The sequence below is a fragment of the Urocitellus parryii genome, chromosome 4 (assembly GCF_045843805.1).
Source record: "Urocitellus parryii isolate mUroPar1 chromosome 4, mUroPar1.hap1, whole genome shotgun sequence".
In the NCBI taxonomy this organism is placed as follows: domain Eukaryota; kingdom Metazoa; phylum Chordata; class Mammalia; order Rodentia; family Sciuridae; genus Urocitellus; species Urocitellus parryii.
This window is the reverse complement of record NC_135534.1, coordinates 59,225,186-59,251,231: the sequence shown is the minus strand read 5'-3', so window position 1 is coordinate 59,251,231 and position 26,046 is coordinate 59,225,186. Positions and strand designations below refer to the sequence as shown.

Here is a 26,046-nt window from a genome sequence, read left to right as displayed (position 1 = left end):
AGAGCGGCCTGTGTGACGCAGAAACCATCGAGTGTAGGCTCTCGTGGGCTAGAAGGGCAAGGGAGGTTATAGGACGGGAGGGAAGGCCGCCCGCGGTGGCCGTAGAGGGCCAGGGTGGGGCGGGGCCGGGCGGCGGGCGCGGCCGGACGGGAGTTCCCCGAAGAAGGCGCCTCCAGCCCGAGACCCGGTGAGTGCGGGAGGACCGGCGCCCGCTGACCAAGACTGCCAACCCGTTACTCCTCACTCAGCCTGAGTTCTGAGTAGGGAACCAGAGCGATCCTCGGGAAGGACCCCCATCCTGTCTCCCAGGGTAAACGGAGCCAGAGCCACTTCCCCATCCCCCACCCCCACCCCCCACTCAGAGCGCTGTTCGAGGGTAGGGTCTCCGCGCCTGCTGTGCGACTTGGATTCTGGAGATAGCCTCGTGATCACTCCTACCCCTCCTGGACCTTCCTTTCCCTCGCGCCCAGGGGAATATCCACTCTCCCTGAACTCTCTCACAGACCACTATTAGCCAGGGCACAACGCCCACCCCCCTCCTCAGCACCAACACTTTTCCCTCTAGCGGATAAAGCTCGGGCTCATCCCCCTTCCCTGGGAACCCCCACAGTCCCCAGGCTTCCCCCTCGCCGGGACGCTGCTATGGACGACATTTTCACTCAGTGCCGGGAGGGCAACGCGGTTGCCGTGCGCCTGTGGCTGGACAACACGGAGAACGATCTCAACCAGGGGTGAGCTGAAGCGGTTGGAAGTCTCTTTCTCCACTACGTGGGGTGCTCACATCCAGTGGGGGACTGCTGACTTAGCCATCCAATGTAATGAGCGCTAAGCACAGCCTGTCGTGGGCAAAGGGTCTCCACAGAGGAAGCAGTGTTTGCGCCGAATCTTAACTGTGAAGTTTCACAAGCAGAGGCTGCAAAGAGCTTCATAGTCTTAATGAACTACATGGGCAAACGTTAGGAGGCAAGACAGCACAGAATGCCAGGATATTGTCTGGAGTTACATGTTGCTGGAGGATAGAAGAGCTCTGTGGGATGGAGCATTGGGTATAAGTGAAAAAGAACAAGAGAAAGGGCTGGAGAGACCTGCAGGAGTCATGCTTCTATTCTAAGAGCTTGGTTTTAAGGTTGTGTAGTGATAAGATGTTCCATGAGTATCATCTTAGATGCTTTGTGAAAAGCATGCAATTTCCTAGTTCATCCTAGAAGTGATGTTTTGGATCACATTTGGGAAGATGTAAAATGAGATGTGATCAGCTTCCAGAAATCTTAAGGATGAAAAATTAATGGGCTTGGTGTGGAAAATGAAGGATGGCTTTGACTTGGGCACTTGGACAGATCTAGTGGTTGCTTTTACTGAGATGGAGAAAACTGAAGGTTGAGGCTTTCTGTTCTGTACATATTAAACTTGGGTGATTGTACAGCAACTTGGAAATGTTAAGTAGGTTTACATAGATTTGGAGTTCAGGAGAGAGATCTGACTTGTAAGCAGATTGGAGATACAGTAGCTTGTACATGATAGTGAAGATTGTCTCAGTAGGAGATGAAAAGCCTGGCCGACTGAAAAGATACAATCAGAAGTTGAAGAAATAGAAAATAAAGGTTAGAGAATACATGTATTAACAGAGGGAATGGTGAATAATAGTATAGGCTACTGAGAAGTAAAAGAACCTAAATGTTTTGAAGTTACTGTTGCATTTACAATTAGAATATATTTTATGATCTCTGAGTGCTGTTTCAGATGATTAATTGGTGAAGAAATCAAACTACATAGGGTTCCTTCAATTGAGGAACTGTACTGAATACCTCCTGTGGTGGGTGCTAGTCCCACAACCATAGATAATCTTTGTCCTCAAGGTGGTGACTTGGGCAGGTGGAAAGTGAATGGGAGGTGAGGAAATAAGAGAAAATAAATGTGGATTAGTTTTCAATGTTGCCTGACGCAAGAAACCAAGACAAGCAGTAGTGTTGGCAATTCAGGAGAGTGGATTTTAATTTTTTAGCTTTTTTTTTTTTTTTTTTTTTGGAAAAGTGTGGGAGTGATTATTCTTTAGGTTTGAGAGATCAGGATCATCTATCATCTTAGTCCAGGCTGCACTGGTTCCAATAGTCTTATGCTGTTTTTCTTTAATAATTTGCAAAATCACTAGTTTCATTTCCCATATAATTCATAAAGGGTACTCTGATAAGAGAGTGGGTACAGTAATTATTCTGTTCTGAGGAAATTTAGAGGTTTAGGCAGAGCTGCCCAGTGTGACAGACATATTTGAAGATTCCTCACTGCCAAAAGGTGAAGAGGTAGCATTGGTGATATCGGAAGATTTCATTGCTGGTTTGAGGTACTAGAGTGTGGGAGCCCAAACTGTCTATATGCTGGATATGAGATGGTGGTTAATTCCCTGCAGGCCTGCTTGAGATAATAGTCCAGACTTTGAAGTAACAAACAGCCTGACAGTGGACAGAACCCTTTTGCCCATACCTATGCCGTCAAATTTGGGGTCACAGACTGCTGGAAGCTGATAAGGGTATAAATTGAAGGTTTGGGAGGCAAAGCTGGGGGGTGAGGGTGAAGCTTCCGGGGATACCCACTTCCTGGGAAAACTTTGGCTATTTGTGAGCAGAAGAGGACAGATGTGGAAAGGAAATTATTTCATTAAAAGCAACCCCCCTGCCCCCCTCCCCACGCACACACTCTTCAACTCGTTGGGGCACCTGGGTGGCCAGACCCTTGATCTGTTCCAGGCTCCCCGTCTAGAGCCCCCGCAGGAAGTGACCACAGCAGTAAGGCATCCGGAGGCTGTGGCCAGGGCTTGGGACCGCCCCCTGCTCCGCCCCTCAGATCAAAAGCCCAGGACAAGAGGGAATTTCCTTTTATGGCTCCAAGCTGTCAGGCCGACCTAGCTCCCACCCAATTGTTTTGCTTGTACACTTCTTTTACTTTATAAAACATATGCCCTGGGAAAAGAAAAAAACAGGGATGGTTTTCACTCTAAACAACCTTCTCATACTTTCTGTCCATTACTGCTAAGTAGGAGAATCATGTTTTGTGTGGTGTTTTCTCATAGTAATCAAAAGCATTTCCCCTTTTCTTTATAAATCCCTCCAAAACATCATTTTTAATTCCATTCCTTTTTAGATATTAGTTTTCAATATCAGAGTTAAACAGTGTGTTTCCTTTCCCATGAAGTTAAGTTTTCTAGATGGTTGGTTGGGTGGCAAGCTCAGGGGAAAGTGAATTGGACAATTGGAAGTTGCTGGCATGAATGAGAAGTCCTAGAGAAGGGAGCCTTACCAGAGTGTGTACAGAATAACCATCCGTTTTTCATGAATCAAAGCTTTTTCTCAGACCACCTTCAGCTCAGTGACTCTTGCCCTTTTTCTAAGGGATGATCATGGCTTTTCTCCCTTGCACTGGGCCTGCCGAGAGGGCCGCTCTGCAGTGGTTGAGATGCTGATCATGAGGGGGGCACGGATCAATGTGATGAACCGTGGGGATGACACCCCCCTGCATCTGGCAGCTAGTCACGGACATCGTGATATTGTACAAAAGGTATGCACAAAACCCTCCATCATCCATATCACAGACATACCATGAGGTCAGCAGGCACTTATAATCTAAGGTGCCTTCCCATTTTCCATGCTGGAACACATTTGGGACTGACTGCCTTCTATCTCTTCTTTTTGTCTGGCCATGGGGCCCAGCTGTTGCAGTATAAGGCTGACATCAATGCAGTGAATGAGCATGGGAATGTGCCTCTACACTATGCCTGTTTTTGGGGCCAGGATCAAGTGGCAGAGGTGAGTACTCAGGCCCCAAGTCCTGGGACGGGTAAGAAGCAAAGTGAGCCTAAAACCTCAACCTATCCTATCGGTACTATCATGTGACACTCAAAAGGATTGTTGACTGCCAGAGAAGTAGCAGGGGTACTCATCAAAACCACCTTTTCATTCCAGGATCTGGTGGCTAATGGAGCCCTTGTCAGCATCTGTAACAAGTATGGCGAGATGCCTGTAGACAAAGCCAAGGCACCCTTGAGAGAGCTTCTCCGAGGTCCATCCCTTACCCCTTGGTTCTCTTGTCTTGTCCTTCCCTGCCTGTGTCCTTCCTCTTTACCACAACTCAGGCTGTTTTTCTTCCCCAGAACGGGCAGAGAAGATGGGTCAGAATCTCAACCGTATTCCATACAAGGACACATTCTGGAAGGGGACCACCCGTACTCGGCCCAGTGAGTCACTGTTGTGGGGGGAGGGGTTGAAATAGTGTTATCCTGGGCTCCTTGGGCTGGATTAGGGCAAAGCTGGGTGCCTGACCTGCCCATATTCTTAGGAAACGGGACCCTGAACAAACACTCGGGCATTGACTTTAAACAGCTCAACTTTCTGGCGAAGCTCAATGAGAATCACTCTGGAGAGGTGACTCTTCCCCTTCTTGTCCCTCCCTTCCAAAACCCCCACAAATTACCTGCTTTGCACCTGCTTTTAAGATTTCCTCCCAGTTAATAGACAAAGAAGTGGTGGCTTTAAAGCCTCCTAACCTGTACTTGTCCTTCAGCTATGGAAGGGCCGCTGGCAGGGTAATGACATTGTCGTGAAGGTGCTGAAGGTTCGAGACTGGAGTACAAGGAAAAGCAGGGACTTCAATGAGGAGTGTCCCCGGCTCAGGTGGGGCAAGGTCTAAACTGGAAGTTGCTGGTTCCGAGGAACTCTGAATGGTACAGAAAGGGGAGATCTTTTATCATAATTCTCAGCCAGGGACAATCTTTCCCTCTCCCAGGATTTTCTCACACCCGAACGTGCTCCCAGTGTTAGGTGCCTGCCAGTCTCCACCTGCTCCTCACCCTACACTCATTACACACTGGATGCCATATGGATCCCTCTACAATGTACTACATGAAGGCACCAGTGAGTAGGAATGTTGGACTTGTCAGGGAGGGCCTGGGAGAAGGGGTACACATCTTCTTCAAACTGTTTTGACTCTTGCTTCCCCTTAGATTTTGTCGTGGACCAGAGCCAAGCTGTGAAATTTGCTTTAGATATGGCAAGAGGCATGGCTTTCCTGCACACACTAGAGCCCCTCATCCCACGACATGCACTCAACAGCCGAAGTGTAATGGTGAGGCCATCAGGTTCATTACTGGCCCAGGCCCCAAAAGCCTTTGCCTATCTAAAATGGGACTCACCTGCTTCCATGTATCTTCTTTCTCAGATTGACGAGGACATGACTGCCCGAATCAGCATGGCCGATGTCAAGTTTTCTTTCCAATGCCCTGGGCGCATGTATGCACCTGCCTGGGTGGCCCCTGAAGGTGGGTGAGGGCATCACGTTGGGAGGTAGAGGCAGATCAGCTCAATAATAGAGGGGGCAGAGACAGGATAGGCTAGACAGGTGAAACAAACAATGGCTATTCCCCCAGCTCTGCAGAAGAAGCCTGAAGACACAAACAGACGTTCAGCAGACATGTGGAGTTTTGCAGTACTTCTATGGGAACTGGTGACACGAGAGGTACCCTTTGCTGACCTCTCCAATATGGAGATTGGAATGAAGGTGAGTGTAGAACTGTATATACTTGTGTTGCAAAAGTGGTGATGATCATTGTAGTGAACCTAGGCTCTTCCCAAATTTGTTCAGTCATTCTGTTCAAGAACCAGAGGCCTCTGCTCACATGATGGACTCAAATTCTGAGACTCACCTTGTTTTTCCTTCTGTTTGCAGGTGGCACTAGAAGGCCTTCGGCCTACCATTCCACCAGGTATTTCCCCCCATGTGTGTAAGCTCATGAAGATCTGCATGAATGAAGACCCTGCCAAGCGGCCCAAGTTTGACATGATTGTGCCTATTCTGGAAAAGATGCAGGACAAATAGGACTGGAAGGTCCCTGCCTGAACTCCAGAGGTGTCAAGACATGGTTAGGGGAGTACACCTCCCCAGAGAAGCAGGCCTCTGGTTGCCTCCCCTGCCTCCAGTCATGGTACTACCCCAGATATGGGGCCCAACCCCTGCTCCCATCCCTACCACTGTGGCCCCAAAAGGGGTTGAGCTCAGAGCTTTGTCACTTGCCACAAGGTGTCTCCCAGCATGGGAGGGATCAGCCCCGCCTGTCACAATAAAGTTTATTATGAAAACAGGCTGGTGTGGGGACATGGGAACAGACAAGTACATTGGGTTGGGTGGCTCAGGTGAAATAGTGCGGCTTCTTCACATTGATGCCATATTCGCTGAGGGCAGGGGTCAAGTCCTCCATGGTTAGAGTGTACTTGCGGTCCTGAGGGAAGAGGGAAGAGTACCAGCTGAGCACAGGAATCCCAGATTCCAATCCCATGTGGGTGACCCTGAGTATGACTTATACCTCCCCTAGGATGCAGTTCCCCAAAGGGGTTTGCTGGATAAATTAAGCCTCTACTGTTGTGGAGAGTAGTTACTGACTCAGTGAGCTTCCCTTCACACCTTGCTTTTGCTCCTGGAGCTGCCAGAGGCTGTGCCCTTCATTTTGCAGTGCTGTAGGGCATCGTTGGCAATATCTGAGATGAATTTCTGGGCAGCTAGGGAGATGAGCCGAATTCTAAAGAGAAAAAAACTGGTATGAGGAGATGGACAACAAACCATACAAAGCACCCAAAGCTCTGTCCTGCCCTGGGTTTACTCACATGCGTGGATCTGAGGCCTCAAAGCCAGCCCGGTTCAGGTAATAACCAGTCACTGCATCTGGGATCTGAGAAATCAATAAGACAACTGTCAGTGTTAGCCCTGTGCCCTGATGGTCTAAGTGGGAAGAGGGTAAGGGAAAAGATCTGGTCTTCATATCAGATGGAAGCTCGTAGTTTGGGTGGACAGAGGGAATAAACAATAGAAGACGCTGGAAAGCACGTAGGTGTAGCTGAAAATTGTTATGACAGTGGGCCTAATAGCCGTGTTCAGGCAGGAAGCCCACCGTAGGCGTGTAATCCTCCAGCTGCATCAAGAAGTCCACCAGAGGCGTGCTGGACACCACCGGCTTTACGTCTCCGTTGGCCGCGCTCGGCAGTACGTAAACCCCGTTAGACATAGCCCCCTCCGGGGGCGCCGCGCCGCCCGCTGACACCGGAGCTGGAGGAGAACCAGCAAACTGAGACTCAGAGGTGGGGCGCAGGGTCCCAGCTAGGTCTGCCTAGTACCCTCGGCCCTCACCCGCCGCTGGGCCCAGTCCAAGACGTTTCCCTCACCCTCACCCGTCCCGGCCCTCACCCGCCCCGCGCCGCTCGGCCGGCTCCCCGGCCCGCGCCGCCACAGGTCCCGTGACCCCAGCCGCGGCTCCAGCCCCAGGCCCCCCTGCAGTTCCCGCGGGGCTGGCCTTGTTCTCCGCGGCGGTGCTGACGGGCAGCGCAGCGGGAGCCGAGACCGGGGGCGTCGGGCCCGGGGCCGAGGCGGCGGAGGCTGGCGCCGCCTCGGGGTCCGCGCCGGAGCCGCTGCAGCTCATCGGGCCGGTGGGAGAGGCGGCGAACAGAGGCGCTTCCGCTTCCGCTCACGCTACGCACACCCGGGGTGACGTCACACGTTCCGCGACTCGCCCCGCCTGTCACCGTGTCAGCTCTTGCGTGGGTCCCACCTCCTCCCATGGCTTGTGGGCGGGTTAGGTAAATGACCGAAGGGTAAAAAAACAGTGGGGAGCTTCGCTGCTGTAGACATTCCACCTTCCATCCCGCAACACTCCACGGCAGTTCTGCCCGGATGGGAGACACTGTATATCCGGGACACAGGGCGGGTCTGGGACACTTCATTCAGATGGACGTTTAGACCTTGCTTTGGGGCCGTCGGTCCGACCCTCCTTGACTACGAGCTTCTTGGCAATCTGCATACTTAGTAGTTACCTTATTCAGCCTTTTAAGTGTCGTAATGGAGTTAGAAAGCTCCCCGCCCCGCCAATTGCTCTGAGAGAGAAAAGCAGCATGTCGCGCTGCTGTAGATGGAAAGGGGAGATATTTCAGCCTAAGGAGATAACAAACAAATCACAACGAGTGTAAACGTGAGGTTGTCAACAACATTTATTTAATTCTTATTTGTCAACTCTTGAGCTAGAGCCTGGAAATACAAAGTTAAATAGGACAAAATTCTAGTCCTCTAGGCACCAACGGTCTTGGAAACTAACACACTGGCAATTTCAATACTCTGCGGTAGTTAACAATGCTAGAGGTAGACACAGGTGAGCAGTGCAAGGGAGGACGAGAACATATGCTACCCACCTCCAGGTGCCAGGCACTCTATCAACATGATTCCACTTAATTTTATTCCCTGATTATGAAAGGCAGGTAGTGATATCCCCACTTACATGAGGAAACGGTCTCAGATAAATTTACTGTCCAAGTTTCTCTCCTACAAAACCAAGATTCAACCAGGTTTGGTTTTGAAAGTTTATTTTTTCTGCCATACCAAAATCAGCTAGCCTCGGGGAATCAGAAAGTGATTTCTGAGCTGAGTCTTGAAAGAATCATGTAAATCATGTAGGCAGTTGTATCAGGGGGTGGTGTTCTGGGCACTGGAGAGCTTCAGCTAGGGTAAGAGTTTCTTGGCCCTTGGGGCAAATAGAGGAACAATGATTTGCTACTCAGGATCAATTTTTTTCCAATCAAGCCAGAAACCTATGTCCCTTGACTCTCATTTTCTTCATTGCCTACCGCCCACTACCTTAACATCATCCAGTAATCTTCAAAGCATTTCTATCAGGTAAATGGCTTCATGGGATTTGTATTTCACTCTAGAAGGTGGAATAGGGATGTACAAAAGTAAGGACACTATTTTTACAAGGGTTTTCTGTAATTTAGAGGAGAAAGAATATGGCTTCAAGCTAATATAGTAGCAGTGGGGATGGAAAGAGAAAAATAAATTCAGATGTTCTTAAGAAATATAATTGGAAGGACTTTTGCATCGATAAAGATATATTTAAGAGGTAATATCAGTAGGACTTGTTGATTTAAGGTAGTTGGGGGATGAAGAAAATGAGAGTCAAGGGACATGGGTTTCTAGCTTGATTGGAAAAAGTATAGTATCATTTACCAAGAAGAAACAAAAGATGGAATAGTTTGAGGTTGTGTGAAAGGAGATGAAGTTTCAAGTATTGCATATCTTACATTTGAGTATCAATCATTACTGGGTAGAAAATCTTATTTAGTGAGATGGGGATGGCTATAGATGCTAGTAATTTGTTCCAGGAGACAATGATAAAAATGATAAGAGCCAAAGACTAAGAATGGAGCAATGAAGAACACCAGTATTCCAAGAGGAAGCAGAGCAGGTGAAGCTGTGAAGGAGGAAGACAAGAGTGGTAAGAGAAGTTATGCACTAGAAGTTAAAGAAAGGGAATAAGTGGGCAACTATAATGGAAAAACCATCAAGGAAAGATTGAGTAGTTTGCACTGGATGAAGCAGCAAGTAGGCCATTGTTTCTTAGCATCAGGGGAGGAAAGAATAAAAGATGAGAGCAGAGGTCTTACTGCAGTGAATTGAGGAGCAAACATGAAGTGGTGGTCATCAGATCTGAGCCTGCTGTAACCAGTAATGACAGACCACGTCCTCACCCTGTATTCACATTTCTGGTTGAAAAGAGGAAGAGGTGAAGGGAAGGGCAGACAAAAATTTCTGGTTATCATCTTGTTGAGGAATCCCGAGGCAGGAGTAAGGACACCTGAGTATGAAGGTGCAGGGTAGGGTGGGGAGTGAAGCCAAGCTCACACAGCATTTCAGAGTTAGGGAGATGAGCTGTCTGCAATTTTTGAGGATTCAGTAGGGCTTCCAAAAAGGCAGAATAAGGAACTGATTCACCAATCATAGGACAGAAGACAAGTCAGCTTTCCTGGCAGGAAAGAGTCAAGGATTGAGTAATGTCTTCAGTAAAGCTGGAAAGTTGGGTGTTCCCCAGCCTGTCACAGGATCCCAGCCAGGGCCAGAGCAGAAACCCTGACCTTCCACTTCTTCATTCAGACAGGACTCATGGCAGCCGTGGGTTACCTAGGGAGGAAGTGGGCATTAGACCTGGGTCTGCTGGTACAAGTACCGACAGACTGAACCTCCTTACCCTGTGTTCAGATATCACCAACTCACAATTACCCCCAAGTTCATCTTAGCCAATCCCATACTCAAATGACATCTATATACCCTTCCCATCCACACTCACATCGAAGAGTCCTGCTCCATGCTGCTGATAGAGCCTTGGGTTGAGAAAGCCAAGAGGGGGGTGGCCACTAAGGATTCTGTGTTCATTTATCAAGGATATGAGTCCCCCAAACACTGGAGTAGAGGCCTGCAAGGTGAAGGTGCAAGTAGTGGTCAGGGTTTCTGAATGATTGGACCTTTGGGGATGAATGTTTGAAAGGATTAGTGGTCTCTGATGAATCAGGGGCTCTAGGGGCAAGGTGCTAGAGGTAGGAGGTAGTTACTGAGAGGGCATTTGGAGTAAGGCTGATTCTCACCGAGGTTCCAGAAACCCATGGAATAGGCACACTGTTGCTGACCACCCAGTAGCCATCAGAAAGTGCAGCAACATCTGGGTAGGCACGGCCACTACCATTGAAGTAACTGGATGGTGGCAGGTGAGGGCTAGAGTTCAGGAACTGGACTACAGCTTCCTCCTGAAAAGCACTTCTGAGTAAGTACTCACCTGTAGCTTGCCCATCAGTCTGCTGAACTGAGGATCTCCCAACCTCTTATCTCTCCACACAAACATGCATGTACCTGGTATGAAGGCCGTGGGAACACGTTGCTGAAGCCACCACCACTGATATAGTCAACTATCTCATTTGTGACACGGAAAGGATTCTGGAAGGAAGTGCCTCCTACTGTGGTAACATAGGGGCTAAGGGAGAAGACAGCATTCAGATAATACAGGACCTCCAAGTTGTGTGGATGAGTAAGCATGGCTTAAATCTTGTTGGAGAGACTAGACTCTATGGGAAGCATGTACACATGCCTCAAGGCATGGTCTGAGCTGATATATATGTGTGTGTATATATATATATATATAATTTTTATACACACACACTTTTCTCTAGAGAACACTCAACTTAATCTGCCACTAAAATGCCTAGGGACTGAGGAAGAGGAACAACTGGGAGCTGTGTCCCACTCAGGAGACTTGAGGCCTAGAACCTATAGGAAGAAGAGAGGGAGTGCAGCAATCAGGGCAGGTTAAACTGAAGGCTGAGCGATAGGAACACCTGATGGAATTAAGGTAAAGGTGCTAAATCACAAGGTCACAGGTGAAAGATATGTGATCACAGGTAAATGGTAGTTTGGAGTAGTTACCTGGAGGCCGGGAAACTAGGACGAAACTGGTGTCTTCCAGAGACAGACCAACACCCAGCTCCACTGTCACCTAACAGATAGACAAATTTGGAACCTATATTAGTTGGTCAGAGCTTGGTATGTAGGTTCAAGTGCTAGGGAGGAAATCTGTTTATCAGCTCTTACTGCAAAAGGTCAGAGTTTAGAGGTTATGTCATTGGTCTCTGTTGAGGTTCTGAGTTCAGATTATGAGTCAGAGATCAGGTTCAGTGGTCATAGGGGTGGGGGATCAAAGCTCCCAAGCTGGGTGGGTTGGGATAGAATGTCTAAGTTCAGTGTAGGAGTTCACCTGAGGCAAAGAGCAGGGTAAGACCCCGACTGGCAGCCTTCATGAGCTCGGTGTTGACCCTCTGGATGTAGGCACTGCTGAGGGAGTCTTCATCATCACCATAGCTTACAGTATGCACATGTGGCAAGGATGACTCATTACTGAGCAGGAGGAGCCACTGCAGGAAGGGCTCCTGTGCCTCATGCCGTCCTGGATTTTTTTTTTTTTTTGAGAGGTGGGCACAAAGGTAGTCATTGGGGGTTTGTCAGGATCTCTTTAGCTCATGGCATTCCCTTGTCAAAACAGGGATCAACAACCACCTCCAACCCACTTCCCCACCAGGTGGTCCTCTTAGCAGTACCAGGGCTACTGTAGACCCATGTGGAGATATTGGCACCAGCACTCATCAGGTATTGCACATCCAGACTGGCCTCGATCCCTGCCCGGCCTCGGCCCTGTTTGCCAACCACTCGGGCTACTGATGTCTGGTGTGCAAAGTTGCCACCAAAGAGGTGCATGAACTCAGCAAGATCTGAGTCATGGAAGTACTGCTCCAGAAACTATAGAAGGAGTCAGAGCAGGAATCATGAGTCAGAAAGTGGTAAGACACTGAAGACACCTTGGGGAGGCTGGGGGAACCCTGGGCTCTCTGCTTGGCTCACCTGGGCACAGGCCTGGCTGTTGTTGGTGGTGCCAGAGCCCACATCTTGTGCTGTCAGGTTGTATCGCTCACGAATCACGGATGGAGTCACTCCAAAGTGCAAGCCAACGCTTCCTGCCACTTGTGGCTTGGGGCGTTGCCTCAGGGATGATGTAGGGGGAAAGCGGTGTAGTCCCCCCACTGTGGAAAGGGGTCAGGTTGAGATCTTATAGACTTCAATACTCATTTTGTCCCTGAGCACCTCCACTCAAACCCCATCTAAACTTCTCAGCCCCTGGATCTGCTTGCCCCAGCCCCACCAATGCCACTGGGTTTACCAAAATCCACATGAGAGGCCAAGGCCTGAGGGAGCCGGTAGGGACGTAGGGACCTTACAACATGGATCTTTGCTGGTCCCCCCACATAACGATGAAACTCAGCCCCAGGGAGCAGCAGCTCTGCCTGTCTGGAGGTCAGAGATCAGAAAACAGAAGTCAGAAAACACAGAACAGAGCACCACTGGGCAATCAGTCATTATCTCCTCATGCATTAATCACTACTCACAAGCTCTAAGAAACTCTCAACTCCCTCCCTTTGGGGTTTCTAGTCTCCCTGGGACAACTGATGCTTTATAAGGGGCAATCATTCTCTCTCACCGGACACTCAGCCAGCAAGTCAGAAAGTCCTGTGTGGTCACTGAATTGCAGTTCCGGGCTCCAGCTGCCAAAAGCCATTTTTTGACTGTGTGGAGGGTAAGTGGTGATGGCCGGACCAGCTCAGCCACATCCTCTATGGTTAGATATTTTCCTGCAGATATTCAAAGAGGGGCTTGCTTTCATAGCTTTCCCAAGCTGTCTTTTTGAACCCCAAACAATAAACATCAGGACTTTCCAGGGAGGCCTGTGCAGGTGCTGGGTGTATTTAGGGGCCAGGGGAAGAAATGTCTGGAAAGACTTGTAATGCTATGGTCACAAAATACAGATTTACCCTAAAGACCAGTAGGTTGCAAATGATGCACCACAGCATGTATTTCCATGATCATGAAAAGCAAATGAGATTAATATAAGTTTTCTATTTTATCTCCAATAAAAGTTTCCAAAACTTTTGGAGCCAATCATAACATCTAATTTACCTCTTGTCACCATACTTGTTGATTTTAAGCTTAACATGATGGTGAACCACTATTTCCTACATGAAGCCACACACATTAGTACTCCCCTCTCAGGTGATCTGAGACCTCCCCCTCTCACTTCCACTCTTCACACATACACATTGTCCCCTTGCCATCAAAGACTTTAACTAGAGAAAAGGATACAATCCAGTGGTTGGAAAGACTTTTTTTTTTTTTTTTTTTTTTTTGTGAGTACAATAGGTAGTACAGTGGGACTGAGGTAGAGGGGAAAAAAGACTGCAGACCAATCATGGGGCTGGGCAGTTGTCCAGAAGAAAGAATAAACAATAGAGTTGGGGGCAATGAGAGATGACCAAATGTGGATTAACTTAAAGATAATTTAAGAGTTGAAATTGGCAGCCTTGGTGTCTGAGGAGGAAATGGGAGTGGATTTGAGCAAGGGGAGAGGAACTTGAGTTGATGAGCACTTACGGATAATGGGTTCTATTTCATTTATCTGGTAAGTAACAGAATTTAAATCTAGAGCTGATAATAAAGTCTGTATCTTTAACCTTATCCATTTTTTGGTCTTTAGACTGAGGAAAACAGGTGGAACATGGGGGAAGAATGTTACTTTGGTAGTACAGTTAAGTTCTAATTCACTTTTTTATAAAAAAACTCCTAAATGATAGTCACTGCCATTCATCTTCCCTATATCACTCCCCTGTCAGGCACAAGGAGCATGACCCTGATGTGATTTATACCATCTCATGCCCTGCCCAGCCCTGTGTCTTTCACTGCATTCCACTTTGTGCCCTGGTTCCCAACATGCACCGTAGCGAGGAGAGCCAGGATCCGACACAGCCTGTACCAACTCCGAGAGTCTCTCCAGATTCTGCTGTCTCAAAGCAAAGGTGAGACTCAGCTCTTCCTCAGGGTCCACAGGGCCCAGGGACACCCAGCCTGGGGGCAACCTGCAAGGTCAGGGGACAGGTTAGGATGTGGAGGGGAAATATGGGTGGGTTGGGGAAGGTTCTGGATTAGGGGCTGAGACTTTGGGTACGATCTCAGAAGTGGATAAGGATCACAGAAGATGAATGACAAACTAAGCCTGGGAAACTGGGCTATGGAGGCTATAGAGGTAGAAGGAGCTGGTTTGAGAGTGAGGGATGCTAAGACCAGGACAGTGGGTGCAGAACAGGGCATTCGGAAGGAGACAGTCAGTGTTAGGTCAACTCACGTCCTCCGCTGGTCAGGCTCCGGGCTGTAACTACCTTTGCTGGCGACGATGAGGGCAAGGAGCCCTAGGAGGCTGCGGGGGACAGCAGGTGGGTTTTAGTGGTAGCTTTACTGTCATTATATTCCCACCCTCCAACACGTACTCTTTCCAACACGATCCCCTTCACTCCGGCCCCCCTAATTTCTCACCAGGTTCTGAGTCCCATTCCGCCTTTCTGCAGATCTGCTGTCATGTGACAGATCACATGGGCCCCATCTTCCAGGGCCACCACCTCCCTGCCTAGTAACTAGTGACGATGAAGGCTTCTTCCTCTCAAATGGTCCTGAATGCTGGGAAGGGGTGGGGCTACCATTAAGATTTCCTCTCTCTGCATAGTTTAGCACAGCTCCCCACCTGCTGCCTAAGTCCGCCCGCCTCCAAGGAATCATCACCAGGGAGTGGTTCTGGAGGCCTACAGACATGGGTTATTCCCAGCTGTTTGATTAAGAGAAATAACTCCTTAGAACTTAGGTTTCTACATTTACAATAGAGACTATCATAAAAAGTGATTTGCCTCGTAGGGTTACAGTGAAAATTTATTCTGAGATAAAACAGCAAATTGCCAAGCAGAGCCTGACTCAACAGATGTGAGGTCTTAAGCTCCAAGAAGGAATCACTTCACTTGGCTACTCCTTTTTTTATGGGGTGGATACTGGGGAACCTAGGGCTGCTTTACCGCTGAGCTACATCCCCAGTCTTTTTTTTTTTTTTTTTTTTTTTTTTTTAACAGTGTCTTGCTAAGTTGCTAAAGCTGGCCTCAAACTTGCATTCCTCCTATCTTGGTTGGCCTCTTGCCCACATTAGAAGGAAAGCACTGTAGAGAGATATGATTGTCAGTCTCAGGCTAGGCTCTTGAGCTCCTGGTATAATCCCCATCCTAGATATCCACATATCCATAATAGGTGCCTTCCAGTCATCCCCACAGAACAGAGCCAGAGGCTGGATACAAACTGCATTTTATTAAGGCTCCAGAGTGAGAATTGGCACTTGTTCTGGGTAGGGGCAGGGGTGTCAAAGAAACCCAAAGGAGCTGGGCCCAAACAGGTTAGAGGGACCTTCCCCATTTCCCTACCCCCCCAATAAATAAAAGTCTTGCTCCATCTCAGGGTGCTGGCACAGGGCAGGAAGTCCTCATTGAGGAGAACCAAGGGCTGCTGCCTCCTTCATATTCCTCCCCACACTGGACCTGACTGGGATGAATGTGGGACCTGCCCCCACTGAAGAATTTGGGATGGAGAGCTGGGGCTTGACAGTGGCCTCCCTGTGGCCAGTCATGGTCCGAGGCTGCCCATGGCAGGCTCAGAGTGGGGCCTGCATTGGGGACACTGTGCGCATCCCAGGTCGGGGCCCAGCCTGGGCCACAGCTAGATGTGCAGCTCCGTGTCATCAGATGGCTCCAGGCCAGACTCTGTGCTGAGTGCTGAAGCTGAGGGGCCCTGGGCCACCCCAAATGGGGAGACAACAGGTGAGCGAGCAGCCAGAGGAGACAGCGAGGGTGAGAAGCTGGGGGACATGGCAGCTGAAGACAAAGAGCCTTCGTGGCTGATGGGAGAGCGGTGAGAGGACGGTGGGAAGATGGCCCGTGCTGCAGCTGTGCTTGCAGGTTTGGGGGGCACAGACTTGGCTCCTGGGTGGGCCACGGCAGTGATGAGGGGTGGTGGGTCAATACGGGGAGCAGGGGGACATGGCCGTGCTTCATCCTTGAGCCGAGCAATCTCTGTGAAGACACTGGCCAGTGGTTGGAACTGAGGGCACCAGCTCAGCAGGTAGTCCCAGTTATAGCTGCCACGAAGCTCCTCCTCGCCAGCCACAATGGCGGTCAGTGCACCTGCCACACATGGTTTGCCATCTGCTGGGAAGCCATAGTCCCCAGTGGGTGCGGGGCTCAGGCCACAGCCCCCCAGAAAGGCTGTGGCAGTGGCTGGGGGTCCCTCCTCTCGGTACAAAGTGGCTCCTGCACCTGGCAGCAGCAGCCCTGCCTTTCGACCCTTATACCAGGTGTCAGGGGCAGGTGGCTCACAGGATGTGTCACTCAGTCCATCTGCATCCTGCTGGATGCCTGAGTCAGGGCCCCGGGCAGCCAGGGAGGAGGCCACACTGGCCACACGGGGAAACTCGTTGATCATGCGTATCTCATCATCTTCTGCAGCCTCTGCTGAACCTCGGCCACTTGAGTGTGAAGGGTCCAGGGAGCCACCACGAGGGTAAGGTCCGCCAGTTCCCGGCCCACCATAGCTGGGGAGAGTTTGGTGATACAGGTGCTCTGATGGTGGTGGGCTGGGAGGATCCCGGCCCAGCTTCTGCAGGGAGCCACTGGCTAGGGGTGCTGCCTGTGACATTGGGCCAGGGGCCGCATCAGCCTTCCGGCTGCGGGCCCGAACAAGTCCTAGGACCAGGGCTGCCAGTGCAAGCACCACTACAACTCCCAAGGAGGCTGCCACAGCCCCCACCAATAGTAGGTTAAGGTCAGGTGCCAGGCCTAGTGCAGTGTGAGTGATATCTACAGTCACAGGTACAGTGGCACTTCTGGAACCAGGCAGAGGCCCCCGTGCTACTACCTCCAGCCTTAGCTCCCGTGGTGCTTCTCGCCGGGTCCGGCCCCCACCCCCAGAGGTGGTTGTTCCACTGCCTGGTGCCTGACTGTCCACCCGCAGGTACAGGGCACCTGTAGTCTGGTTGATACCAAAATAGGGGGAAGAGGTGGCAAGGGAATAGAGCACCAGGCCATCAGCACCCCCGTCCTCATCTGTGGCCTGCACATGACCCAGGCTGTGACCACGCTGGGCACCTTCTGGCACTTGGAAGTGGAAAGCTGGAGCCAAGAATACTGGGTCATACTCATCCTCTCCAGTCACTAGCACTGACACAGTGACAGAAGCTGAGAGATTCCCAGCATCAGCAGCACCCACCAGCAGCCGGAAACTTCCTGTGTGCTCATAGTCAAAGGGCACTCGTGCCCGCAATTCCCCTGTAGAGCTGTTGAGCGCAAAAGCCTCACGACCCCCAGGCCCAGCCTCTAGCAGGCTATAGCGGAGCTTCCCAAAAGCCCCAGCATCCCCATCAATTGCATGCAGAGTGGTCACAAGAGTGCCTGGAGGCTGGTTCTCAGCCAGGCTGGTGCTGAGCAAGTTCAGTGGGAAGGATGGGCCATGGTCATTCACATCCTGGACCTCAATTGTCACTGGTGCCAAAGCAAAGTGTGCCCCAGCAGGGTCAGCAGCCTGAACTACAAGCTGATGGCGAACCTGGGTCTCACAGTCCAGGGGGAGGGCCAATCGCAAGGTGCCAGAGCTCTCATCCAGTTCAAAGAGCCCCAAAGGGTCACCTGAACTGAGGGTAAAATGCACAAGGCCATGAGGGCCAGGGTCAGCATCAGAAGCCTCCATGTGCAGCAGCTCAGCTCCAACAGGTATGTCCTCAGGTACTGTCACGTGGTAGGATGCTCGGGTAAAGACAGGTGGGTTATCATTGACATCCAGCACAGTAACGGTCACTGGCACAACTGAACTGCGTGGTGGCTGCCCCCGGTCAGCTGCAGTCACAGTTAGATTGTACTGTGTGAGGCTTTCAAAATCTAGAGGCTCAAGCAACACTAGGCAGCCTAGTGCCTGGGGGCCTGGTCCAATGCCCTCTCCAGCCTCGGCCAGCCGGGATTCCAGATGAAAGACTCGGCCCCGGTTGCCACTAATGATGCTATAGTCCACAGTGGCATGGGTGCGGCTTCTGTCAGCATCTGTGGCCTCCAGGGTGAGCAGTGTGGAACCAGGGGGTAGATCTTCAGTCACAGCCACACGGTAATGTGGCAATGTGAAGCTTGGGGCGTGGTCATTTTGGTCCTGTAGCTGCACATGCACTGTGGCTCGTGCTGCTCGGCCTGGAGTCCCATGGTCTCGGGCTTCCAGAACCACATCCACCACTCCTGGCCCCTCATGGCCCAAAGCCACTGTTCCTACTGTTGTGAACAAAGTTCCTGAGATGAGAAGGGAGGGAAAAGAAATAGTCATTCAGCAGTGGCTGTGTGTGATCAGCTTGGGAAGTCAGACTCCAGGCAATGGCCTGTGTGCTGGGAGAGTATGGAATGGCCTCATGGATTCAAAGCTCAGGGAATAGCTTCTAGACAAGCAGTCAGGGCAGGGCTTATCATATTAAAGACAGAAGGAAGAAATATTCTCCCTAGGTCAGAGGTCTAGGAATCAAGATTTTGAGTAATAAGTTCTAGGAGTGAGGTCCAAATGTGGCCCAATATTGTCAGAGATAAAGGGGTTACATTCTGGGGAAGACACGCACCATTGTTGGGATCAACACTGAAGCCTTCAGCAGGGGAAGCCAGATGGTAGGAGATGTGACCATTGGCACCGGAGTCACGGTCAGTGGCAGAAACAGAGAGAATGGCACTGCCTGGGGGAGTGTGCTCAAGTAGCATTACCTGGGGTGTGAGAAAACGTGTTCATGGCCAAGCTGCCATGCTTGATGTCCCTTATGGCTTGGAGCCCATACTCCTTAATATTTGAATGAGAACTGCCCACCTTCTCCCCTTTCTGGCCACAGGATGTAGAAGTTCACACAACCTGGAAGGCTTTTCTGAGATGGGACCCTCCCATTCCAAGGTAACTCCAACATCCAGCCCACTCCAACCACTTCTAGCTCCGCCACATCCCTCCAACAGGAACAATTTCTGGCCCAGTTGTGGGTACATCCAGGGGAGTTGGTACCTGGTAGAGGCTCTGTGAGAAGGTAGGTGCATTGTCATTGACATCCTCCACAAGCACTGTGAGGTTGGCATGGCCCTCGTGAGGTCCATCATGAGCCAGCAGCTGCAGATGGTAGTGGTCACACTGCTCAAAGTCCAAGGGACCCGTGAGGGAGACACGGCCTCCATAGCGGCCAATACTGAAAGGATCCTGAGGCCCAGATGGACTTAACACATACCACAGCACTGGTCCAGAATCCACATCATTCCCTGTTACCTGTGCAATCTCTGAGCCCAATAGTGCATCTGCAATATATGGGACGAGGTTGTTTTGGCAGGGTTCCAAGCAACCCTGGAACTGCAGGATGAGAATTAATGCCTCTCAGTCACCCCTTTATACCTCTTGTTTTACCAGCCCTTACCTTCAGACACTCGGAGCTCCCAGGGCTGGGGGATAGTGGGGCGATTGTCATTGGAATCGATGACCATCACCGTCAGGGTAGCTGAACCCACAAGGGCAGGGCTTCCTCTGTCTGTGGCCATCAGTACAAGCCTGGACACAGAGCACAATCAAGGAGCAGGGTCTGGGGATAGAAGGGGACCCTGCAAAGGGCTAGGAGAACTCAGGAAAGAGCTGGGTTCTGGGGGAATTCATGGGGTGGCCTAGGGACAGAGAGGAATTCAAGGTAGGAGTTGGAAACTAGACAGACCTAGGATGGGGTCTTGGGTCCATAGGGGCCAGGCCTTACCGTGCTTCAGCCCAGATCTCACGGTCCAGGATGGCTGTGGTAGTAATAGTGCCTGTGGCTGGGTCTACATGGAATAAACCCCGTGCTGGCTGGGATGCAGCCAGACTATAGGAGATCTGTCCTCCAGAGCCTTGATCCAGATCATCTGCCTCCACCTGGTGAGTGTAGGAGGTTGCTGGCACTGGCTTGGCCACAAACAAATCTGACCAGCCCTTGCCCCCTAACTTCCTATCACTCTCCACACCTGCAGCAAGGGCCCCTCCAAAGGCCGGGACTCTGGCAGGAAAGCCACATAGTGGGGCCTCAGGAAACGGGGAGCATTGTCATTGGCATCTTGAAGGGTCAGGGTCAGCACAGAGAAGGCAAAGGCTCCTCCACTCTCTGCCTGTAGGACTAATCGCAGTCGTGGGTTTGTCTCAAAGTCCAGCCCTTCTGCTGAGCGAACTGTGATGGCTCCTGTTGGGAGGAAACTGCATCAGTCACAGCCACTTTCCTTGCCTGGAGCCTCACCCTTAATCCAGGGCAACTCCTTTCACATTAAAGCCTTCTCTGGCCCAAAGAACCTATTTCTCAGGAGCCTGTTCCCTTAGAGCCCTTGCTCCCCTCCTTACCTGTACTAGGCTGGATAGAGAATATTCCTTTCTCATTCCCACTGAGAATGCTATAGGTGATGGGTCCATTTGAGCCCCCTGCATGGACAGCCTTGGGGGAGATAATAGGAGTCCCTGTAGAGAGGATGAGAGAGGATAGTATCAGTTGGACTGTGAGTACTAGGGGGGTTTGGGAGACATTTTCAATGAGTAAACCATCCAAGGATACAAATCTGGGACACATGGCTAGGGACCTACCTATGGGTGCATTCTCACGAAGTGTAGCTTCACTACTAGCCCGGGGAAAGCGGGGTCCACGCTCAGACTCCCCCTGCAGTCCAACAATGACCACACCAGTGGCAGAGCGAGCTGGACGACCAAGGTCAGTAGCCACAATGAAGAGGACACGATCTTGGGGACTCAGAGATACAGGAGAACGGGCTACCCGGATTTCACCAGTGTAAGAGTCCACAGTAGTACCAGGAGGCGGTGTGCCTGACAGCCGGTACAGAATGGAGGCATTGGCACCAGCATCACGATCTTCAGCTCGTAGTGTGGCCAGAGCCAGAGTTGGAGTATTGAGGCTAGGGCCTGGGCGAGGTAGGCGCAGACGCAGAGGGCTAGTGGGGAAAGTGGGTGCATGATCATTGACATCACGCACTGTGATGGTGATAGGCACTGTTGTGCTCAAGGGCCCAGCAGCTGCACCATCCACTGCACTCACAGAAAAGGCATAGCTGGGACAGTGTTCTCTGTCCAGGGCTGTGGCTGTGCGAAGTTCCCCAGAAGTAGGCTCCAGCAGGAAAGCTCCTGCTGTACCTGAACCCAGGTAGTAGGTCACATGACCATTGGCCCCAGCATCAGGGTCATGAGCCTGTAGTTGCAGCAACAGGGTCCCTGCAGGTGCATCCTCAGGCACCTCTACAGAGTAGGCAGGCACAGGAAAGGCTGGGGCATGGTCATTGGCATCCAGCACTGTTACTGTCACAAGTAGAGTGGCACTGAGAGCTGGCTGGCCTCCATCCCGGGCCTCTATCCGCAGCTGGAACACTGGCTCCACCTCCCGGTCTAGTGGCCTCAAGGTGCCAAATTCCCCAGAGGCAACATCTAGGGTAAAGGCTCCTGATGGGTCCCCATCTGCAGAGAAGGGTATATACACATAATCATGCATGTCTCATTTCATGGGGACGGTGATGGTTTATAAGCAACAGCAGAAGGAAATACAGGGGTTGGAAATGGGATGGGAGAAAGACAAAGATCAGAAATAAAAACAGTAAAGCAAGATACTATCAAGCAGTTGTTATCACTTACAGTGTGGTTTGGGAATTCCTAGAAATCCCCTGAGGCTCCTTCATATACATAAGGTCAAACTACTTTCATAAAAATTACATGCCTTTTTCATTCTCATCTCACAGATATACAGGAGTCTACAGATGCTACATGGCATAATGACATCATCACTTGGTTAATGAAATGTGTGCTTATGTATTGTTGTACATAATTTATAGAATAGGGAGAAAGTTTAGGGCATGAATATGTGTATTTTTAGAGATTCAGTTTATATGGCTACCTTCAGTTCTAACTATAACCTCTGCAACTTCATCATTGTCCAACAAATTGCTATTTAAAATTGTAACATTTCGTTGTGACTTTGCAGAAATACAGCAAACAGTACACTTCAGTGGCTTTTTTCTCAAGGATACCTAAAAATTGTGTAAGTTTTAACATCTAACACAATAAATATTGATATGATCCACATAAAAATCCTTTAAGGTTCTCAAAAATTAATTCCTGGGACCAAAAACTTGAGAACCACTGTTATAAGAGACAAACAGAAAGATAAACACAGAAACAAAAAGGGAGCTAAAGAGCTAGAAAGGCATAGAGATACCCAGATACACTGATATAAGCATGAAAGAAAAAGTGGGAGACATAGAGAAGAAAGGAGACACAGAAAAACTGACTGAAACTGTCAGTGGCTAGCAAGGAGCAAGAATCAGGCTAGTGAGTGCTGAGTCAGTGCATATAGGATAATTCTCACCAAGGATCCGGTACTGCAGCTGCCCATTGGCTCCTACATCTGGATCGGAGGCCCTCAGCATGGTAAGAGTCTGGGGGTCTTGGCCCTCAGGTATTTCCAAGTACAGGTGGACATTCCCAAAGGTTGGAGCATGGTCATTCTCATCCTCTACAGCCACTCTCACTGTGACATGAGTTAACAGAGGGGGCGAACCCCTATCCCGAGCATATACTGTGGGCAAGCAAAATTAATGAGGTCTAGTCTGTCCCCATCCTGTGGTGAAATCAATACCACACAGTGTTCATACATGTTTACCAATACACACATAAATTACACACACAAACCAGAAATCATCTATTTCTATACACACACTAGGCCCACATATATACATGCATAGCATACATGTGCAAGAATATGTTCTTTTCCTTCCCACCTCCCAAGTTTGGTACATACAAGATGTATCTTGAATTAGTGGTGCTGTGACAGAAAAGACACTGAAGTATTGAAAGATCCAGACTCAAGTTCCAGTCCTGCCATTTCCAAGATATGTTAGCTTAAGCAAGTCACCTGACCACTCTAATACTCAATATCAATATGCTTCAAGCTGTTAAATGGCTGCAGTATAATTTGAGGGAGGCCGAGAAGGCAGAGCTGTGACAATATGCATTTGAGAATTTGTATGATCACAGTGATGACAGCCTAGTAGTCAGTTTACCATGTAAACTTCCTAACTCCGGACTCCTCAGAAAAGTCCCAAACTGTAACAAGCTGTGCTGTAACACAGAAATCTCTAAAGTACTTTGGGTGTTTTGTCCATGTTTACAGCACCTCTGGCTCTTGGGGTCCTGTTAAAGTGTACCTGTCAGGTTGATCTCCTCCTGCTCCTCTCGATCCAGGGCCCGAAGGGTAGTGAGCACGCCAGTGTTTGGGTCCAGAGAGAAGCTTTCACCAGAAATGCCTCCATAGGTCACTTGGCCATTGGCCCCTGAGGAGGGCAGCATGAAGGGCGATCAGAGAGTAAATATACTCTTCATTCCCTCCATCCCTCTCACAATTCATCAGCCCAGTTCTTACCTAGATCAGGGTCGGTTGCTCGCAGAGTTAGCAGAGATGTGCCAGCAGGGCTATTCTCACGCAAGAGAACGCTGTACTCCTGCTGCTCAAAAATAGGTGCCTCATCATTGACATCAACGACACTGACAGTCAGGAGCTGAGTGGAGGAGCGTGGGGGGGAGCCGTGATCTGAAGCCACCACAGTCAGAATGTGCTCAGCTCTCTGCTCCCGGTCGAGAGGTCGTACCACAGACAGCGCTCCTAGGTAGGCAGTAAGACAGGTTTGGTAGCAACCTCAACATTCCCTCCACACTAGAACCCTTCTCGTCCTCACCCCCTAGGCACAACTCTCACCAGTGCTGGAGTGTAGCCGGAAGTGGCCATCCCCACCAGCTGCCAGGCGATAGGATACGCGTGCCGCCTCTCCTAGGTCTGGATCCCTGGCTACCACATGTAGTGCTGCGGGTCCGGGAGGCTGATCCTCTGGTAGGCGCACACGTGAGGGCGAAGCGAAGACTGGAGCGTTGTCATTTTCATCTGTGACAAAGACGCGCGCAGAAACGCGCGCTGCTCGGCGGCGGCTGGCGTTGGTTGGCCGGTCGGTGGCCTCTACCAGCAGTAGCATCGCAGGTGTGGTCTCCCGGTCCAGGCCGCGCGGAGCGGTGAGCGCTCCGGTGCGCGCATCCAGGCGAAGAGGCGGCACTGGCGGCTCCTGGCGTAGCAGGCGGTAGCGCACTTCGCTGTTGGGGCCCGGGCCGTCGGCGTCGGATGCGCGGAAAGTGTACAGCGCCGCCCCGGGCTCTGGGTTCTCCGGCAGCGCCAAAGCCAAAGGATCGCGGGCAAAGGCGGGGGCGTGTTCGTTCTCGTCCTGCACGCGCACCTGAACTCTCAGCAGCCGCGCGCCCGCGCCTCCCGGCCCCTCCGCGCGCACCGTGAGCGCACGCCAAGCTGGGCCCGCCTCGAAGTCCAAAGGCCGCGCCAGGTACAAACGTCCCGAGGCTGCGTCCAACGCGAACGTGCCCTCAGGATCGGCGCCGCCTACCAGCGTGTAGGTGAGTGCGACTACACCGGCTGACTCTGAGGGCGCTACTGAGCCCAACAGGGATCCCGGCAGAAGCCCCTCAGCCGCCGTCACCGTCAGCACCACAGGCACTGGCACTGTAGGGTCAGGCTCTGCAAGATCCGGGGGCGGCTCGGCAACACGAACAGAGGAAAGCACCTGTTGTGTAACAGAAGGGAGATGGAATCAGAAGGGCTCATATTAAAGAAAGTCTGCACTGGCTCCTTGGTAGTAGGTTAGGATGGTTAGAATAGCTTTACAAGAGGGCCCAAGGACCCCCAAGAAGCTAGAACTACCGAAGAGGGGCCCACAGAGCAGGTATGGGGAAGCCGGTAGACAGTAGGGAAGGGCAGCCATACCTGCACAAGCAGTTGGAGGCTGGCACTCCGAGGAGGGCTGCCTTGGTCATGAGCAGTCAACGTTAACACATAGTGGGGCCGTTCTGCTCGGATCAGGGATGCTGCCGTGAGCAGCTCCCCTGAGTGAGGGTGTAGAGAGAAGAGCTCTGAGCCAGGTCCTGGAGACAAGGCAGAGCAAGAATGAGGGTTTGGGGCCATGAGCATATGCCATCACTCATCAACTCCCTTTACCCCACCCCACCCCACCCCATACCAGTTAGGGTGTACAAGATGGTCCCATTCTCCCCCTCATCGGGATCCTTGGCCTGCAGAGTTGTTACAAGTGTTCCTGGAGGCACTCGGTCTGGAACCTACAGAGACAAAACTTATTATCTCCTTCCTGTTTTTGAGAAAACTCAGAATCAAGTTCCCCTCACCAGTGTGTAGGCAGAGCCCCTTTTTTGCTCTCATGCCTGTTGCAGGAGGCAATCTCTCTTACCCTACAGTTCTATGGATTATGTGGCTGCAGTATAATCTGAGGGAGGCCTAGAGGGCAGAGCTGTGACGATATTGAGAATTTGTACAATCACAGTGATGACAGCACCCCACTCCCTCTCACACTTCTTCAGGACAGGGTCCTGACACTACACATACCTGTATAGGGAGGCCCCCACCAGCAGCCCCTGAAGCCTGCAGGAAGGTGGGACTGTTGTCATTGAGGTCCAGCACTGCAATGTGCACGGTGCCTGTGGTGCTACGGGGTGGACTCCCCCCATCCTGCACCTGCACCAGGAGCTGGTAGCTGCTCTGCTGTTCTCGGTCCAGAGTTTGGAGTGTGGTCACTTCTCCTGGGAACGCAGGATGGAGATCACATATGAGATAGTGATATGTAGCCTGAGGACTACAGGTAAGACCCTGGAGTTGGGGCGGGTGGGAGG

General features: G+C 50.8%; 4 protein-coding genes across 7 annotated transcripts in view; 1 reads left to right on the top strand and 3 right to left on the bottom strand.

Moving 5' to 3' along the window:
* Positions 1-84: 84 nt before the first annotated feature.
* Ilk (integrin linked kinase) lies at positions 85-6,012 on the top strand. 4 transcript variants are annotated; one of them, XM_026414388.2, is made up of 13 exons: positions 85-187; positions 611-731; positions 3,384-3,549; positions 3,702-3,797; positions 3,954-4,050; positions 4,142-4,225; positions 4,327-4,412; positions 4,552-4,661; positions 4,774-4,901; positions 4,991-5,112; positions 5,206-5,305; positions 5,414-5,544; positions 5,713-6,012. In XM_026414388.2, the coding sequence occupies exons 2-13, from the start codon at positions 643-645 to the stop codon at positions 5,860-5,862; spliced, it is 1,359 nt and encodes a 452-aa protein (XP_026270173.1). In that variant the 5' UTR covers positions 85-187; positions 611-642; the 3' UTR covers positions 5,863-6,012. The 4 variants fall into 4 exon arrangements, with proteins under 4 accessions (XP_026270173.1, XP_026270172.1, XP_026270174.1 ...); XM_026414387.2 differs by having other exon boundaries at positions 86-187; positions 566-731; XM_026414389.2 differs by having other exon boundaries at positions 100-310.
* An 84-nt stretch (positions 6,013-6,096) lies between these two features.
* On the bottom strand, positions 6,097-7,484 carry Taf10 (TATA-box binding protein associated factor 10). The gene is made up of 5 exons (XM_026414390.2): positions 7,222-7,484; positions 6,929-7,083; positions 6,645-6,709; positions 6,445-6,559; positions 6,097-6,262 (listed from the first exon to the last, which is right to left on the bottom strand). Exons 1-5 carry the CDS (start codon positions 7,451-7,453, stop codon positions 6,173-6,175), a joined length of 657 nt encoding a protein of 218 aa, XP_026270175.1. The 5' UTR covers positions 7,454-7,484; the 3' UTR covers positions 6,097-6,172.
* Positions 7,485-7,996: 512 nt separating this feature from the next.
* Tpp1 (tripeptidyl peptidase 1) lies at positions 7,997-14,825 on the bottom strand. The gene is made up of 13 exons (XM_026414396.2): positions 14,758-14,825; positions 14,570-14,641; positions 14,164-14,303; positions 12,875-13,025; positions 12,557-12,684; positions 12,241-12,419; positions 11,940-12,138; positions 11,600-11,788; positions 11,272-11,341; positions 10,702-10,822; positions 10,440-10,598; positions 10,145-10,270; positions 7,997-9,978 (listed from the first exon to the last, which is right to left on the bottom strand). Exons 1-13 carry the CDS (start codon positions 14,799-14,801, stop codon positions 9,838-9,840), a joined length of 1,719 nt encoding a protein of 572 aa, XP_026270181.1. The 5' UTR covers positions 14,802-14,825; the 3' UTR covers positions 7,997-9,837.
* A 755-nt stretch (positions 14,826-15,580) lies between these two features.
* The window catches only part of Dchs1 (dachsous cadherin-related 1), a 33,652-nt gene continuing 23,186 nt past the window's right edge, over positions 15,581-26,046 (bottom strand). The window contains exons 7-21 of the mRNA XM_026414395.2: positions 25,763-25,956; positions 25,383-25,479; positions 25,130-25,287; positions 24,065-24,929; positions 23,732-23,971; positions 23,517-23,642; positions 22,679-22,888; positions 20,896-21,774; positions 20,659-20,772; positions 20,292-20,503; positions 20,048-20,202; positions 19,721-19,851; positions 19,321-19,604; positions 18,896-19,034; positions 15,581-18,578 (exon numbers count right to left, since the gene is read on the bottom strand). Coding sequence (XP_026270180.2) covers positions 15,973-18,578; positions 18,896-19,034; positions 19,321-19,604; positions 19,721-19,851; positions 20,048-20,202; positions 20,292-20,503; positions 20,659-20,772; positions 20,896-21,774; positions 22,679-22,888; positions 23,517-23,642; positions 23,732-23,971; positions 24,065-24,929; positions 25,130-25,287; positions 25,383-25,479; positions 25,763-25,956 — 6,410 coding nt within the window. The 3' untranslated portion in view covers positions 15,581-15,972. The remainder of the gene's footprint in view (positions 18,579-18,895; positions 19,035-19,320; positions 19,605-19,720; positions 19,852-20,047; positions 20,203-20,291; positions 20,504-20,658; positions 20,773-20,895; positions 21,775-22,678; positions 22,889-23,516; positions 23,643-23,731; positions 23,972-24,064; positions 24,930-25,129; positions 25,288-25,382; positions 25,480-25,762; positions 25,957-26,046) is intronic.